This window comes from Drosophila biarmipes, chromosome 3R (assembly GCF_025231255.1).
Source record: "Drosophila biarmipes strain raj3 chromosome 3R, RU_DBia_V1.1, whole genome shotgun sequence".
Lineage (NCBI taxonomy): Eukaryota > Metazoa > Arthropoda > Insecta > Diptera > Drosophilidae > Drosophila > Drosophila biarmipes.
Window position 1 is genome coordinate 4,547,363 of NC_066616.1, and position 17,024 is coordinate 4,564,386.

The 17,024-nt window shown below is 43.5% G+C and overlaps 4 protein-coding genes across 7 annotated transcripts; 2 read left to right on the forward strand and 2 right to left on the reverse strand.

Annotated features, from left to right (window-relative positions):
- The first annotated feature begins 298 nt into the window (after nt 1–298).
- On the forward strand, nt 299–3,341 carry LOC108027249 (V-type proton ATPase subunit E). Its single transcript, XM_017098603.3, has 5 exons — nt 299–454; nt 552–664; nt 1,196–1,408; nt 1,480–1,806; nt 1,869–3,341. The coding sequence occupies exons 2-5, from the start codon at nt 632–634 to the stop codon at nt 1,974–1,976; spliced, it is 681 nt and encodes a 226-aa protein (XP_016954092.1). The 5' UTR covers nt 299–454; nt 552–631; the 3' UTR covers nt 1,977–3,341.
- A 1,923-nt stretch (nt 3,342–5,264) lies between these two features.
- Nucleotides 5,265–10,476, reverse strand: LOC108027248 (protein krasavietz). 3 transcript variants are annotated; one of them, XM_017098600.3, is made up of 8 exons: nt 10,316–10,476; nt 8,397–8,645; nt 8,225–8,325; nt 7,585–7,723; nt 7,157–7,322; nt 6,671–6,914; nt 6,259–6,601; nt 5,265–5,507 (listed from the first exon to the last, which is right to left on the reverse strand). In XM_017098600.3, the coding sequence occupies exons 2-8, from the start codon at nt 8,632–8,634 to the stop codon at nt 5,470–5,472; spliced, it is 1,269 nt and encodes a 422-aa protein (XP_016954089.1). In that variant the 5' UTR covers nt 8,635–8,645; nt 10,316–10,476; the 3' UTR covers nt 5,265–5,469. The 3 variants fall into 3 exon arrangements, with proteins under 3 accessions (XP_016954089.1, XP_016954090.1, XP_016954091.1); XM_017098601.3 differs by lacking the exon at nt 10,316–10,476 and adding an exon at nt 9,613–9,864; XM_017098602.3 differs by lacking the exon at nt 10,316–10,476 and adding an exon at nt 9,382–9,546.
- A 1,237-nt stretch (nt 10,477–11,713) lies between these two features.
- On the forward strand, nt 11,714–13,521 carry LOC108027029 (O-phosphoseryl-tRNA(Sec) selenium transferase). Of its 2 annotated transcripts, XM_017098225.3 has the most exons (4): nt 11,719–11,917; nt 11,971–12,100; nt 12,192–13,205; nt 13,266–13,521. In XM_017098225.3, exons 1-4 carry the CDS (start codon nt 11,804–11,806, stop codon nt 13,409–13,411), a joined length of 1,404 nt encoding a protein of 467 aa, XP_016953714.1. In that variant the 5' UTR covers nt 11,719–11,803; the 3' UTR covers nt 13,412–13,521. The 2 variants fall into 2 exon arrangements, with proteins under 2 accessions (XP_016953715.3, XP_016953714.1); XM_017098226.3 differs by lacking the exon at nt 13,266–13,521 and having other exon boundaries at nt 11,714–11,917; nt 11,971–12,132; nt 12,192–12,374.
- Nucleotides 13,522–13,648: 127 nt separating this feature from the next.
- LOC108027200 (trichohyalin) lies at nt 13,649–16,907 on the reverse strand. The gene is made up of 3 exons (XM_017098507.3): nt 16,742–16,907; nt 14,853–16,685; nt 13,649–14,789 (listed from the first exon to the last, which is right to left on the reverse strand). The coding sequence occupies exons 1-3, from the start codon at nt 16,856–16,858 to the stop codon at nt 13,743–13,745; spliced, it is 2,997 nt and encodes a 998-aa protein (XP_016953996.3). The 5' UTR covers nt 16,859–16,907; the 3' UTR covers nt 13,649–13,742.
- Between the last annotated feature and the right edge of the window lie 117 nt (nt 16,908–17,024).

Sequence of the window (17,024 nt, forward strand, 5' to 3'; positions counted from 1 at the left end):
GTGCGTTTACAGGGGACGCTATTGTTTGAGTCTTCAACTCAGAGATAACTCAAAAATTGACAAATCAATTTTAATATATGGTTTGTATGGAAAACATAATTGTGGAAAACATTCTCAAATATTATGAAGCACATTGACAGCTTTTATTTAAACACAGTCGACTAAATTTGTACTAAAACCTTTGAACTAAATTTAAAAAGTCATAGTTAACTGTTAGATATTGTGAAATTTTTTTCTAGAAACCTAATATAATTGGCTGAGTTTAATAGGTAATATCCAGTCGAGTCAAGGATGTGCCGCACTGTACACGCGATAACGATATCATGGGCTATCGAAGGAATGACGGCTCCAACAAATACACATTTTTCCCCGTGCAAGCGCAGGGTCACACTTCCCGTGAAATCATATGATCGATTTGCAGTGAAAATTTTCAGACGTTGGGCAGAAGGCAAAAGTAACTTACCGTTTTCCACTTTCCTCGTGTTGGCCGCAGTTTCCAACTCGACTCGGCTCTGAATCTATTGGCCTAACTAAATTTGTAACCATTGCAGGCACGGTTGTACGTGGACTTCTTCGAAACACTTGAATTTCCTTTCGGTTCGGTTTGTGCGAGTGAGAAAAATCAGTCAAGATGGCTCTGAGCGATGCTGATGTACAGAAACAGGTAATTGGAAGCGGGAAGGCGGCGAAGGTCATGCCTGGACATAGTGGATAGGATAGGCAAACAGGGACTGAACGGACTAGGGATTCCTCCTGGTTTCGCTTCGCAATAAAGATGGCGTAGTCATGGGATCCGAAACGTCCCCCAGGTCATGTGAACTTTCTGTGCCCAACCTTATTGGCCTGCCATCCGCCCAATTGGCATAAATCATTCAAGTATTTCTGGGAGTGCAGCAGATTTGTTGGTTACTAGGGTTCCAGCCAGGTAATGGTCCAAATACTTTGCGTAAAAAGCGAGTAAAAAATTCGTGCTGGTCATGTGACACGGCCCCCGCAATGGTCCAATGTGTTGGAGCGAGACGACTAGCCCTGCGCCCCACTCGCACTCTCTGTCACACGACCAGCGAACCCCTTACGTTATCAAAACTTAAACGAAAATAAATAGAGGCTAGGGCTAGGGTTTTTAGACGGTTCCCAGAAAGTGCAATTATCATGTGACGAAAGGCGCAACTACTAAACAGGACGACTGTTTCAGATCAAACACATGATGGCGTTCATTGAGCAGGAGGCCAATGAAAAAGCCGAGGAGATCGACGCCAAGGCCGAGGAGGAGTTCAACATCGAGAAGGGACGCCTCGTCCAGCAGCAGCGCCTCAAGATCATGGAGTACTACGAGAAGAAGGAGAAGCAGGTGGAGCTGCAGAAGAAGATACAGTCCTCCAACATGCTCAACCAGGCTCGTCTGAAGGTGGGTCTTCAATCCAGTGGCCAGTGGCCCGGGACATGGAAAACCTCAACTCATTTGGAACCTCGTTACAGGTACTAAAAGTGCGCGAGGACCATGTCAGCAGCGTGCTGGATGATGCCCGCAAGCGTCTCGGCGAGGTCACTCAGAAGCAGTCCGAATACCAGACTGTGCTGACCAAGCTCATCGTCCAGGGCCTGTTCCAAGTCATGGAGCCCAAGGTGATCCTGCGCTGCCGAGAGGTCGATGTGCCCCTGGTGCGCGATGTCCTGCCCAGTGCTGTGGAGCAGTACAAGGCCGCGATCCAACAGAACGTCGATCTGTTCATCGACGAGAAAGACTTCCTCTCTGCTGATACCTGCGGCGGTGTTGAGCTGCTGGCCCTGAACGGACGCATCAAGGTTTGTTCCCCCCACGAGAGTGATACAAGCGCACTCTTAACTAAACATGCAAATAATTGCAGGTGCCCAACACCCTGGAGTCCAGATTAGAGCTCATTTCGCAGCAGCTGGTGCCCGAGATTCGTAACGCTCTGTTCGGACGTAACGTCAATCGTAAATTCACCGACTAAATTCTTTAAGTGCAAAACAAAACATAACTAATCAGAAAGAGAACCAGCATCAACACCTATCCAGCAGGAACAGTTCAAGTTATTACAACAGAAGCTCCGACCCACTAAATATTGAACCCAAGTAAACTCATCCTTTGGCAGCCAGGCAACCGCTAGGATTATATTCGATTTCAAAATACTTTTGCCGTTGTCTTTGTATAGTGAAACTTAAGCACTCAAGAACATTTTGGTCCTTGTGTATGCAGCAGTTATATGATACCCACACTAAACACACATATATATACTCCTATATATATGTTTGTATGCCAATACTTACTATATAGTTTAGAGGACTCGATCCTAGGAGCATACGAAAGCATAATACGAGTTTGTTAAAGTTTGTTCGTTTTTTTTTTACATATGCACATATTTCTGAGCAGTAGGTTCAGGAGTGTGCTTATATTGTAAACATACACTTTAAAATTTTGCATACATTCCTGTCCAAGAATTTTGTTTTAAATTTTGCCCCTTTTGCGTTGTTTTTGTACATTAATTTCTGTCGTCTGTAGTCTTTGTTGAAGTTTATATGTCTACGTCGTTTATGTTTGTAATTATTAAGTGCAGCGATTAGGAGGAGCAACGGCAGTGGATCACCCTTTTGAGTGCCGCTGGCAGCCTGTGCACTTGGCCAATCAGCATTGTTGCCCGCCGAAACACCGAAATGGACGCAAAAACCAATTTCGCTGCTTCGAGGGCGGCGGACGCGTGTGCAGCTGCCACTGGCCCATTAAAAGACCCGAAAACCATAAATGTCTGTTGTTGAGCTTGCAATGTAACGAATACACACCATTAAGCACGCAACACTTACTGCCCATAATTCATCGCAGCCAAGACGAAGAAGTATTGCCAAGCCGCCCCAGTAGCTAAATTTGTTGACCCTCAAGTTCAGCTTCCACACTATAAAACTATATAATTACTAAAAACAAAATATAAGAAAAATGGAAATTAGATTCGCAATTTAGGGGGCTGCCGAACTGCCACCGATCCCTCTCGCCGCTGCACTATCATTCAGGCTCTAAATCTACACCACGTTCATACGCCCGACTAACACGCAGGAACTACAACTAATTTGAACCCTGTATTTGCATGTTCGCCAATGTTCATAGTGTATTCTTCAGGCTCATTTTCTAACCGTTACCAAGTACATTGAAATTGTTCAAATATGATGAATAACTACAAATTTAGCAAACAAATACAAAATAGCATATGCGTTATTATATAACATCGAGTACTATATACATTACATGAAATACAAAATGCAAGAAAAATTACTTTTAAACAAAATTTATGTTGAATAAAAACAGTATTTCCAAAAACTAAACCAAACTTAAACTCTCATTCCTAGGGAGAAGGATATTCCAGTATGACTTAAAAATTAAAATTTCGGAGGAAAAGATACAATTTTAGAAAGGAGTTTTTATCTTGAGTTTTTCCACCATGTATGTACATGTTTCCTCACAAAACTTGATACTCTAACTATATTATAATCAAGGTGCAATTGTTACTATTCTTTACTTCGTCAAGAGACTTGTTTTTGTTCGATATCAGTCATACGAAAAATGTGCTGCTAAGTCTTAACCATGGTCTTACCTAAGGAATACAATTTTTTTCCTTTGCTTCTGCCAGCTGATATTGTTTTGTTTTGGTCTCAGCTTAATACCAACTAAATTGTTAAAAAGTAGGGATTATTAATAAGTAAAGTTTTATAAATTCCCAGTCGGCCCAGCTTTTACGTTACATTTGTTTACACATGCTAAATGTTGCATAGTTTTTGGCAAATTCGAATTAACAAGAATAACATTATCGGTAAAAAAGGAAGTCGGGCCACTTAACAGTTCCCAAAAACTACGTTATGCTATAATTCCGAATATTTTGTTTGTATGCTTTGGAACCGAATTAAATCTTTCTGAACTGAAGTGAAACTGGACTGAAACGAAGATAGACTTTGTAGGCTTTACAAGAATCTAAATGCAATATTTTAACTGCCAAAGCGACACACATTAATTTACACCAACAGTTATATTATACCATTTGAAATGGATTCAAACGTCAGGTTACCTTCTTGCTCGAGTAGACTAAATCGTAGAATTATGCTTGGTATTATTTTCATGCATAATCGCCACTGATATAGTGGCGATATTGACTCCGTAGAGTTGGTGAACCGTCTGTCATTTAATGCTTCTATTAGACCAAAGCGAAACTACTATCCTATTAACTTGCCACGCGATGTACATCAACTCTAGTCTGCGCAGCCCCTTCGCCGTCGTTTTATAATTATAACTAAAACAAGGAAGGACGCTATAGACAAGTGTGTCTTGTACCAGATACCAGTTACTCAGCTTGAAAGAGAAATTGAGTTATAGTATGCAGCAGCAGCGATATTGCATAGGGCCACCTACCCACTGTTTCAATGTATGGTAATGTGGGCGGCGAAAAGATTCAACCGTTTTGGCTATTTGTGGGAGTGACAAACTCTTTTTTTTAGGTCAATCGATAGGTAGTAGTGAAACTACTAACAGAAAAGAAATGTTCAAGCATAAACCCTCTAATAAAAATTTTTTTGTTAGTCTCAAGATTCCTTGATCTGCAAAAACTGCAGCCAATTGACACTACAACTCAATCTAGGTACCAACCTCTCTATACTTTCTTATTGTAATAATTGAATACTTCGCGTTATTTCATTTAATGGTTGAAAACATATACAAATGTACATTCATGCAATTTATATTGGAAAATGTAATCGGTTCTGTGCAGTTATGTTGTGATGAAACTTGCTAGCATGAGGTCTCCGCAACTCCTCGAAAATAGCATTCAATGCGTCGTTTGTCGACGTGTTTTATAATTTTATATCTGATTCTACTTTTTGTTGCTATATGAAGAATAAATAAATAATAAAGCGAACATACAAACGGGACACAGCCCTTTTCCCCACATGAAGCGTTTCTATAATCTCTATTTTACACCAATGTTTCCGAACAAGTTTTCCTTAAAATTTTGAATGGATTTAATATGTCCTGGTGAGTTTATTTTATTCATTACGAGTCGCCTCCGTTTCCGGTGTTTTTTGGTACTTTAGAACTTTAAACTTTTATTAACACATTTCAATCAATTCTTTTCTATGTATTCATCTTGGGTATATGCCTTTAAATGGGAACTGAATAAGGGTTCACGAGTAATTTGATATGGAAATCATTTGAAAAACTAGGATATCGGACAGTGGACTAAAAACTTGTAATTTCTACCACGACGTATGTTTTACTCTCTCCTTTATTGTTGGAATTTTTGAGTGTTATATAGGTGGAGTTTCTCATAATGATGTTATTCATAGGGGTGGATTGTATATATAGTTCGACTGGCTGTTGTAGATGCTGGTTCCGAATTATCGGATAGGGATGGTAAAGGGCGGCTCCGTTTGTGTTGTTCCTTTTCTTTTTAGCCATTAACCTTGTCCATGTTACTCGCCATTCTTTTGTTCGTCCTCAGATTCGGATTCTGTAAAGCCACAAGGAAAAAACGTCAGAATTGTTCAAAATAATCATATATATAAACACTAATTAATGTGACTCTTTAGTATGGCTGTCCAAATGATTATTGGCCAAATTTAACTATATAGAGTTATTTGGACACCCAACCATTCAAATGCTCTGGCGCAAATCCCTTATAGCCCAGTCGAACGACGCAAACGTTCGGAACTTTAACAGGGGGATTGTGCAGAATAATACCAATGCAGCTGTCCAAACGATTATTGGCCAAAATGAACCATGGGCTGGTTATGTGGACACCCAATCATTCTTTTGCTCTGGCATACTATACATGAACCCTTTCAAATTGGTACCAATTAATGGAAGCCCTTAAAAGCTTTGTAAGAAGCATGCTAATTAAAAACACTTGATTTTGTCCAAGTTTTCATTGGCCTGTGATGCTTAGGGATTTGTAAAGCAACAAGGCAAGCAAAAAACCCAAATGCTCTTGCAATTTTGTACAATGAAAGTGCCATCATGGACAAGACCATTCTCAAAAATTGCACTACACCACCATTAAATGGAAGCACTTTTATGGCTTCCTAGGACACTAAATGAATTGTATTGTCCAAGTTTTCATTGGCCTGCGTAGTTCAGTGAATTGAGAAGCAACGAGGCAAGCAAAAAACTCAAATTATCTTGCAATTGTGTACCAGAATCAAGCCATTTGGGACAAGACCATTCTCAAAAAATTGCACTTAGGTTGTTTTGCGAGTACTAACCTTCTTCGGCAGACTGAAGCCATTCGACAAACTTGCGCATTTGTTCGAGGAAATGCATCTTGCCCTTATTTGAGTGACCGTCCTTGTACCAGCGCAAGATAATCTCCTCCGACAGAACCTCGGTCTTATAGAACAACAAGATGATCTTCTGGAAAGCCTTCATAAAGTTCATGTTCTCGTAACAGAATTCCTGCACTTTTAGGATTAGGGCCAACTCCGAACGGTCTGTTGAGGCGAAAGCCTGCAGCAATGTGCAGTATGTCTTCAGGTGCCGAACAGCCTGATCGGTGACCAACTCTTCCTTCTTGTTCCATTCGCCCAACGACATGATGGTGGACCAAATCTAGGGAAGAACGTACGTGCGCTGGCGTTAAAAAAGTTTATCGCGTTTGTGTTGAGCGAGACGACTTACAATGACAATTATTTCATGATCGGGAATGTTGTTGCGTTGCGAGAATTCCTTAATATCTGAGGTTATCTCATTATGTGGCTTCTCATCGTTGATATCATCGATGAGCGCCTGCTGCAACTCGCGCTTAGCCTCCTGGCTAGCTTGAGCCTTATGCAGCTTGATGATCTCGTTGAGTTCTTTGTCAAGAAAAACTTGTTTAAAATATTCCTCAGTACGTTTGTTTGGTGGGAAAAAGTCCATAAGTCTAAAAACAAAACCAAAGTTGGTTAGTCCAGAAAAACGCATATTATACTAAAAATTGTTTTTTTTTTTTATAATGTACGAAATTAAATCGGCACCCAAATGAAGCGAAGGTTCATTTGCGAATTGGGTAAAACTCCATCAATTTTTTATTCTAGGAATATCAATTAAAGATGCACAACTGGCTGATTGAAGCATCTTCCTGAGAACATTCCGGACTAAGTACAACTCGACCATTAAACTTACTTGCTTTCCAGTCCACCCTTCTTAAGCGCCTGAATCAGATATGCAATGCCCTTCTCTTGCTTGAACGTCTGGAACAGCTCTAGTAGAAACTCCAGTGCAATGCCATCCTTGATCAGATGCTCGTTGTTCAGTACCAGTAAGACATTTGGCGGCACAGAGCCGTTACCTGCGGATTAAAGAAAGGGGTGCCTCCGCCGCTTAGAACTCGTTTTGGAAAAATAAGTGTAAGGAGCTTGAATGAGACCTTGTCCTTGGGCTCGTGGCTTTTGGATGTGGCAGAATCACCCAAGAGTCAGTATACCAGAGTGAATTTACTATAGCCCCTCAGTTGCCAGTCGAACAAGAGCTCATCAAGAGTCAACTAATTTCAAAACTAAATGGGCTGGCTAAGCAAAGAAAATATGACTTTCAGACAATAAACGACTTACCTAACCAGAGCGCTGTCATACGCGCAAGCTTGATGCGTTCACTCGGGGTAAAGCCCTTTACGAATAATAGAACTTTCCCCATCTCCTCTTCGAACATTTTCTCAAGGTACTTGTACCGCCTGATGAGCTTAACAAATACCTAAAAATCACAAAAAGAATGTTAGCGGTTTAGTCTGGAGCAATTCTTATGCCTTAATTTGTTAGTCCTTGTTGCTACATTAGAAATCTTTAGATTGCTGGCTTTAAAATTTAACAAAATAAAGACAAGTATAAATGGCGCTTTTAATTTAGCATATTTTGACACCGATTAGGTTGTTGAGATGCATAACCGGTTCTAATAATATGCACTGCGATTCAATGGCGTGACCTTCCAGTGGGTTGTAGATAGAGATTACTTGTTGACACAGAAGAAATCTTCAGAATGTTAGTGCTTAGAACAAGCCAAAGACAAGTAATGTGTCGATTCATATTGCATTTCTTGACACCGATTACATTTTTGAACATTATAACCAGTTCTAATGAGATGCAGAAACAAAAATCCGATTGAACACAAATATTGTTTAAAAATATCGTAGCACAATGGTCTGAATTTCGCGTAATTTCTAGTAATATCAAATGTTAAAAGCTTGGAACTACAAACCTGTTCATGGTTACGCATGGACTCCATGCTCTCGGGGGCATCGAAGATGCAGTAGTTTGTGCGCGGCTTTTCGCCATCCTGAGATATGGAACCGCCAGGCACTGCAATCGAATAGAAAGTGGACAGTCAGAATAAAGCAAGACGGCGAGTCTTCGAGAACATTGGGACTTACCTAGTAGACCTCCTGCAATCAATATATCGAAGAGAACTTCACCGTAACGACGATAGTCGAGCTTGTTGCCCGCGCTGTCTAGATATTTAGAGATTTGTTCCAGGTCGCCTTCAGTTTTTTCGAGACCAGCAATGACCGCATCACGGAATCCCGTTGGGTCATATTTTTCTCTTTCATCTCTTTTTCTGGTCTTGATGCGTTGACCCGATAGCACTGGTCTTTCAGTTTTTTGACTCATACAATAAATTGCTGCAAAGGCAAAAATCGATCAGAGATGGAAGAGCTTTCGGTGTGCTGTTAGTTTCTATTTGTGGGGAGACTCAATTGGCAAGGTCACTAGATGGGTTCAAATTGTTTTTCTTTTTTTGTTATTCAAGAAGTAATGTCTCTACCAGTCAATGGTGACAAAGGCTGCTGCACGATCAGAGTTTTTTGTATTGGTAGTGAAATTATAATTCATTCTGCGTACAAATGTTCTTACAAAACTTTAGCTATGTTTTTAAAATAAATTTTAAACATCAATGACCGGCGCTGAAGCAAAACTCCAAAAATCCTCAACTCGTGTAGGGAAACCTTAACCTAAAAATGCTCGCGTACATGTGCTTTGCGCACTCACACACTAACGGGCAGAGAACGGGCACACTCCCCTTCCCCACTCGTTCACTATCTCACACACACGCCTCAATCTTTTACAGTTTGATAATGACGAATAAAATGAAATGAAAGGCGAGGCGATGAGAAACGCCTGCCCAAGAAATCGACAAAGAAACGCAGAATAAAGTGAAATTTGACGTGGTTACTCTGCTGGGCAGCGCGCGGCGGGGAAACGAGGTCATTGTGCATGTAGTACACATACAAAGGCGGCCCGTGTGCTGACGTCCACGTATTGGCTGGCTGGGGAAATTGTCAAAGCAGCGAAATCGGGAAATGGAAAGCCCCAGGCTTCCTAGGTCGCTTCCGGCCGATTCAAGGAACCGAAACTTACACTTTCACCCAACGGAAGTAAGGCTGGCCCTGCGTTTGCCGCTTCAGCGTGTCCTTGCAAGTAATCGAACTCGGCGAGTGTGTGCGTGTGTGCGCCTGTTGCTTTTTCACAACTGACGGGCGAGCGTGTGAGCTTTTGGTATGTGTAATTTAATTTAACCTCGCGCGGCGCTTACTAATACTATCGGGTCGAGACGACAAAAAACAAAGAGACAGATCTCTCTCTACTTACGAGCTTTTGCACTGTAAAATTGACACGCACGCACACACACTCACAGCGGCCGAGGAGAGAGAAAGCCAAAGAGTGTATTTTTTGTAACGGAATTTACTTTCTGCCTTTAATATGAACGTTAACAATTTTGCCCGAGTCGAATTCAGACTACGTCCGGAATTCTATTTTTAACAGCTATCACAATCGGTTACTAGGTGTGTGGTGTGTGTTGTTTGCCCAGTCCAGCGCCCCGTCTGCGCGCACCACTTTGTTAAGCGAAATTTAGAGAGCGAATGAGGGAATGACACACGAGCGGTCGGCCGAGCGGGCGAAGCTGACGGGCCGATAACGAAGACATGTGGCTCGGCGCCATTTTGAAGCGACAATTGACATGGCGGACGAGGGCGGGGAACGAAAGAAACGGGGAAACGGCGAACGAGAAGCAACAAGACTGGGGGTCCAAAGTGTGCATATTTCCGTCGCTCTTATTAACGCTGTGCAGGTACAGTCGAACAAAGGCCCGCTGGCTTCGAGAATTTACGGCTGCCCGATGACTAACTCGCCATACGTACGCACGCAGTTCGTACATAACCCCTTTTCTGACAAAGGCGCAGACAAGGCTTCGTCATGGCTGTCAAAAACACCCATACCCGTGTTTTTCGTCGCCCACTCTGCCAATCCACGTTCTGTATACTACTTTACACTATTCTTGCTGGGTACTCACGGTTAAAACAAAAAAATCTGTTTTGCTGCGAATAGAGTAACTTTTTGCGTAGCTCCTCGCTGTTTTTTCTCGATTTGCAGTGGGACCGTATATTAGGTGGAGAAACACAGCAATACCATCCGCTTTTTCTGTTTGACGTGATCGAACGTAAGCAACCGTGAGCAAACGTAAGCCACGAAGTGAGACCATAAAGGGAGAAACAGCTTTTCAGTATTTTTGTGTTTGAACGTGAGCCGACGTAAGCAACCGTAAGCAAACGGAAGTGTCAGTAGAAAAAATTGAAAAATTACCGTCAAATTAGGATTGGCGATTTCGTACTGCTGCACGCACATGATTACTTATAATGATCTCGGTATTCCCTAATCTGTTGAACTATTGAATTTTGGTCGGCTGTTAGTCAGCCGTTTGGAAAAAATTGATTTTCAATAACTAATTTGAATTATTTTAAGAACATTTTCGTTTTTTCGGTGAATCGCAAGCGGTAGTATGCCAGGTAGTTTAAGTGGATGATAAATAAAATATATCTAAATGGATGCTGATTGTAGCAGGTCTATTAGTTTAGTTGTTTGTCTTATTTTCAGCATTTTCCCTAATATTAAGCATAATATTTGGTAAGCACAGCCTGGCATTTTAACAATCTGACAATCCTAAAATTTAAAATTCAACTGCTGAAATTTTCTACTGGAAAAGAAAGCCTGCAAATAGTACTCTACCTTTTTGAGATACGTGATACATTAGTAATAACTAATATAATTATTATTAAAAAACCAAGAAGGAAGTTAAATCTTTAAGAACTGCTGTTTTCGTTTAGTCTTTGCGTTTCAAAAACTTCTGTGCCCGAAGGTACAGTTGCAGTGGCAACCAATATCTTGTTCAAAAACGACATTTTAATAAAAACCATTTTTGTGTAACATTATTATAAAAACAAATGATTAACTGCAGTGTGGCGCTTTCCAGGTAAAATATTTTATTATTCAATGTCAAATAATGATACTGTTTACTGGTGGATCATGATACAAGTATTGCGGGTGAACTTTAAAATCTTCACACTACAAAGAAGACGATATTGACTTTTTGAAACTTTAAACTGATCTGCCGATTTCACGAAATAAAATGTTTTGCTGTAAATTAAATAAAATATTGTTTGTTCTTAACATAAGTACCAATTATTGCTGCCGGATATGTACACTTTCGCTTTCATTCTTATAATTTATTTTATTTGGTATAAATGATGTTAAATTGATAAATTTATTAAGTAAAAATTGATCAAATACATTTTTGAAATTTTGGGTTGAATTTCAACAATTCAACAGTTTGGATACCCGGCTTGGTTTTTTGCTATCTATTTTTATACACTAGGAAAATAGCTGAATATCGACAATCTGGCAACACCTTGAATACTAAATCCGATTGGAACTTTTTGGCGCACACTGATTACGATAGTGTTTACTTCTTAATATAGTTATTTCCAGAGCTGCGTTAAACGAAATGAACCTTGACCAAATAAATATACCGCGAAAACTAGTGCCGGACAACTACTTGCAGCTGGGACTAGCAGCTCAACGCAGCAAGCAACGCACTTTCAAGGAGCTCATAGAGAAGGTAAACAAGCCCATGTTTCCTTAAATCGAAGGCAATTAAAATTACTATCAAAGAGGAAACTGCCGGAGACGGGATGGTCCGATGAGCAGATTGAGGAGCTCGTGCTCCAGCTGGCCTCCTTGGACAGCAATAACTTTCCGCACAAGGTCGGACTGGGAGAACGGGAGGCCCGAATTGCCTGTAGTGAGTTGAAACAAATATATCTTCACTTTTGGGTAACACTGCTTACTACGGAACTGCTAAAACCCATATTTACTCTTCTTATCTCATACAGAACTCGTTGCCCGCCGGCACTACAACTTCGGTCACGGAATAGGCCGCTCTGGAGATTTACTGGAGGCTCAACCCAAGGCAGCAGGCTCCACGCTGCTCTCACGCTTGACAAATGCGCTAATTCTGGACCTTGTGCGGGGAATCGGGCTGCCCAGCTGTGCCGACTGCTTTCTCGTGCCGATGTGCACAGGCATGAGCCTAACCCTCTGCCTGCAAAGTCTACGGAAGCGAAGACCCGCGGCGCAGTACGTGCTCTGGTCGCGCATCGATCAGAAGTCCTGCTTTAAGGCCATCACCGCCGCGGGCTTGAATCCAGTAATAATCCCCTGTCGGGTTAACGAGGAGGCTCTGTACACCGACATAAATTTATTCCGGGAGAAGGTAGAGCTGTTGGGAGTGGAGAACATCCTCTGCCTGTACACCACCACCAGTTGTTTTGCACCGCGCAACAGCGATGACATTGTGGAAATATCCAAGCTGGCAAAGCAGAAGCAGATTCCCCACCTGGTCAACAATGCTTACGGGCTACAGGTCAAGATTATCGTTCGTCAGCTGGAGCGGGCAAATCAAATCGGACGCATTGATTACTTTGTCCAGAGTAGCGACAAGAATCTCTTGGTGCCAGTGGGCGGTGCCATTGTGGGTAGCTTCAACAAGAGCCAGCTCCACGAAGTGGCCAGCAGTTATGCGGGAAGAGCTAGCGGCTCCCAGTCCCTGGACGTTTTTATGACGCTGCTTTCGCTGGGGCGCAACGGTTTTCAATCGCTCATCCAGCAGCGGGCCGAGAACTTCATCTACCTCAGAGATAGCCTCAGGAAATTCGCAGAGAGTCATGGAGAAGTGGTAATCGACAGCAGTTATAACTCCATATCATTGGCAATTACACTGGGAACGATTTCTCCGGATGAGGACGACGTCACCCAGCTCGGATCTATGCTTCACATGCGTGGAGTGTCCGGAGCAAGAGTAGTGGTGCCTTGGCAAACCAAAACCATCGATGGGCACGAGTTTGTGGGTGAGTTAACGACCCCCCATGTGTTTGCGATACTAAAATGAATACGTCATTTTGGTTTAGGTTTTGGCTCTCACCGCAACGACCTTAAAGTGCCTTATCTAACTGTGGCGTCTGCCTTGGGGATAACACGGGAGGAGATCGACAAGTTTTTTGATATCTTCGGCAGGTGCTGGCACCAGTTAGTCAAAATAAAAATGAAAGCATAACAAAATTCCTACCAAAGGCAACACAATAAAATGTGCATCGCCTAAGTCAACTTACTTTTATATAGAAATATATAATAAACCAGCATTATAGATTTAAGATCCAAAATAAATCTAATTTAGTTAAACTTACGAAAAGATTTGCAATGAAAAGATGCAAAGTAAACGAAATGTGGTATTCACAAAGTATGCAAGATCCTCCACTGAAGAGCGCATTGATCAACATAGCAACAATCAACATATAGGAATGTATAGCAACTTATATTTCGATAAACAATTTGGCAGTGCATGCGATAACGACAATTTACTAACGAGACAACTAAACCTCTCTTCCCTAGCTTTTGCTGTGCCCATTACATTTGGGTTTGTTATTGGAGCTGATCGTTGGGTTGCTGCTGCTATTGCTGGGCACGTTTTCCTTGTCGCGGTGCCTTTCGCGACTTCGCCGCTCCAGGTGCTGGTTCATGGTCGCTTCGATCTTGGCCAAGGACAAGTCATACTCATGTTTTATGCGTTCATACTCTCGTTTCATATGAGCTTCCTTGTCCTCGGCATACAACTTGTAATTGTGGGCGGTGCGCTTTGCACTTTGATAGCGCTGCTGGGCAGATCGCATCGCCTCCTCGTGGGTGGTGCGCAATGAGTCCAGCTGCTGGCGCCAGTGCTGCTCCACCTGGTCAATAGACTGCCGCTGTTTCTCCCACTGGGCCATAACAGCCTTCATGGATTGTCTCTCCGAATCAATGCTAGCGTGCTGTTCCTCCACTTCGCGGAGAAGTTCGGCAATTCGCTGGTTCTTTGCTTGCAGCTCCTGACGGCACTTCTGCAGCATTGCCTTCTGTTTTTCGTCCTTGTCAGCCAAAATCTCTTCGATGTTCTCGCGTTCGGCCAGGATGGTTTGCTTAAGCAGGTCCACCTCGGTTTGCCGTTGCTGCAGCTCCGCACACACCGCTTGGTATTCCCTTTGGAGGCACTGGCTACGCTCTTCAGTCTGCTGCAGGCGGGAGGTGAACTTCTTGAGCTCGGCCGCAAAAAGTTTGGCCATCTCGTCGCGAACGCGCTGTTCGATTACCTTAATACGCTCCTGGGTTAGCTCCTTAGGTGATGCGCGCGGCGAGGAATCTGAAATAGATTTTGGACTGGGCGCGTTCTTCTGCTGCTGTTGCTTTTGATTCTCCTCCTGCTGCCTAATGTACTCCTCAAATTGCTTGGCCTTCTCTTTGAGGTCGTTAATGAGCTCGTCCTGCTTGCTGGACAGCTCGATCTTTTCCTGCATTTCGGCCTGCAAAATCTTGGAATGCTCTAGTTCATGTTCCAATTCTTTGAGCTCCTTGACCTGCATTGAGTTCACGTTTTGGAGCTTCAAAAGCTGAATTTCCGACTAAAGTGAGAAAAGCGTTGAAGTTATTATTACTAAAATGGAAAATTGAGTATACTTGCTCACCTTGGTAATCTCTGCCAGATTCTCGATGCACTTGCTGCAGTTAGCGGAGCTTTCTTTGGCCCCCTCTCGTTTCTCCCGTTCGTTCTTCTGGCGAAGGCTCTGTAAATCCCGCTCGTGACCGAGTTTTTCCGATTCCAAAAGCTTTTCCAGCTCCTGGGACTTCAGCTCAGCCAACTGCAAATTTCTCTGGGCAGTGGCCAATTGTTGGCGTTGTTCCTGCAACTCCTTGAGCGTATCTGATTCCCTAAGCTTTCTTAATTCGTAATCCAACGACTCCTTATCTGTGGCAATGTCAGCATATAGTTTCTTAAGTCGCTCCACCTCGCTCTGTGAATCCTTTAGGAGTATCTTGTGACGTTCCAGCTCCAAACGCAAGTTGTCCGCAGTTGCTCGGGTGCGCAACTGGCGATTATCCTGTGTGAGCTGTTCGTAGTCTCGCTGGAGGCTGTCGTGCTGCTGTCTGAGTTGGTCCAGATCATTCTTTACATTCTTGAGTTGATCCTCGATGCGTTGGCTTTTTTTCTTCAGTGCATCCCTCTCAGTTATTATGGTATCCAATTGCTCCTGCAGTCCTGATTCCTGTTGGGATTTGTGCTGCTGCTCTTCGAGCTCTTGCTGCATGGCTTTCACTTTGTTCTCCAGACGCGATTTCTCCTCCTTAAGCGTTGCTAGTTGAACTAGGGATTGGTTCTCCTGGTCGCGTAGCAAGCGCAGTTCCTGATTGCGCTCCTCCAGGTGTTTCTCCAGACGCCGCACCTCCTCCCGCTTGTTCTTCAGATTGGCCAGCGCCCGATACAGTTCCTGCTTGATGTGGCTAACCCTATCCAGAGCATTCAGGGGTGTGCTGCCCACAAGGCGGGAGCCACCCACTTGGCTTAGCCTGCCAGTGGGCGATTCATCCACCTGATGCTGTTGAATAAGTGAGTCCATTAGGTCCAACTCCGCCGTGGTTTCGTTGAGACGGTCGTTAAGCAGAGCGACGGTTTGTTCTAGGGAGGCAATGCGTGCTTTCAAGTCACTTATGCACTGCTGCTGGCGGTGGTTTTCCGCCTCCAGATCGGGACGGCTGTTTATTTGGTTGCAGCGCAATTGTGCCACATCCAAAGCTTGACTCAGCTCGTTAATCTTGGCGGCCTTGTCCAGCAGCATAGTTTCATGGCCTGACTGCAAAGCATTGTAGCGCGAGGTCATCTGCTCTAGTTCGTTCTGCTTGCGATCTAGCTGATCCTTGACCTGATTGAGTTGCTGCTGGAAGAGATCGCACTGGGCCCGATGGGAGTCCTCGATGTGCTTAACCCGCAATTCGGCGCTGCGCTCCTCCCGCTTGTGCTTGTCCTTCTGCACCATGTCGTACTTGCACTGGACGTCGGACAGCAGGGTTTTAGTGATCTCCAACTGTCCCACTAGCCGCGTATTCTCTTCTTCCAACTGCTTCCTCTCCAACCGCATCTTCTCCAGATCGCTATCCTTGTTTGAGCAACTCTCCTTGGTCTCCACCAGCAGCTCGTGGGTGTTGCGCTTCTCCCGCATCGCCCGGTCAAGCTCGGCCTCCGCAATTGAGAGTCGCTTCTGCAACTCATTCAGTTGCTTGTGCGCAGCGTTAACTATCTGGTTAACGTTCTGCAGTTCGTGGTTCTTGGATTCCAGCATCATTTTGAGGCGGTGCATCTCTTTTGCTTGCTGCGGATCCTCCTGCAGCGGTATCTGGGCCGGATGCGTTGGGTAATTGGGCAGGACAGCCGCTGGCTGCTCCGAGTGGTATGTCGTCGTGGAGTCAATTGTGTTCTCATCATCTTCCAGATCGTCGAAGGCGTTCACCAGCAGATTCCCAATCTTGCGTAGAAATGGAATGGGTGACATTATTTACTAGGATTTCCCAGATTACTCACCTCCTGCTCGCGTCTCTTTTGATCCTGCAGCGCTTCCTCCTCCTCCTGGCGATCCAGTGACGAGTTCACGTTCAGGGTGTCCGCCCCCTGGAACAGACTCATGCCCGGAGTGTTCATATCCGGCTAAAACGACGCCGTTAGTTGCGCTATTTTTGAGGCAACAATTTCTTCTTCTTCCAGCTTCTGTTGTGGAAATGCCCTAACGCCTTTATAGTTAACATAATCACTGGTGCTGTTAGGCGCAAGCAACGTTTCTGCAAAAAAGGCGTAAAAGTACTGTTAG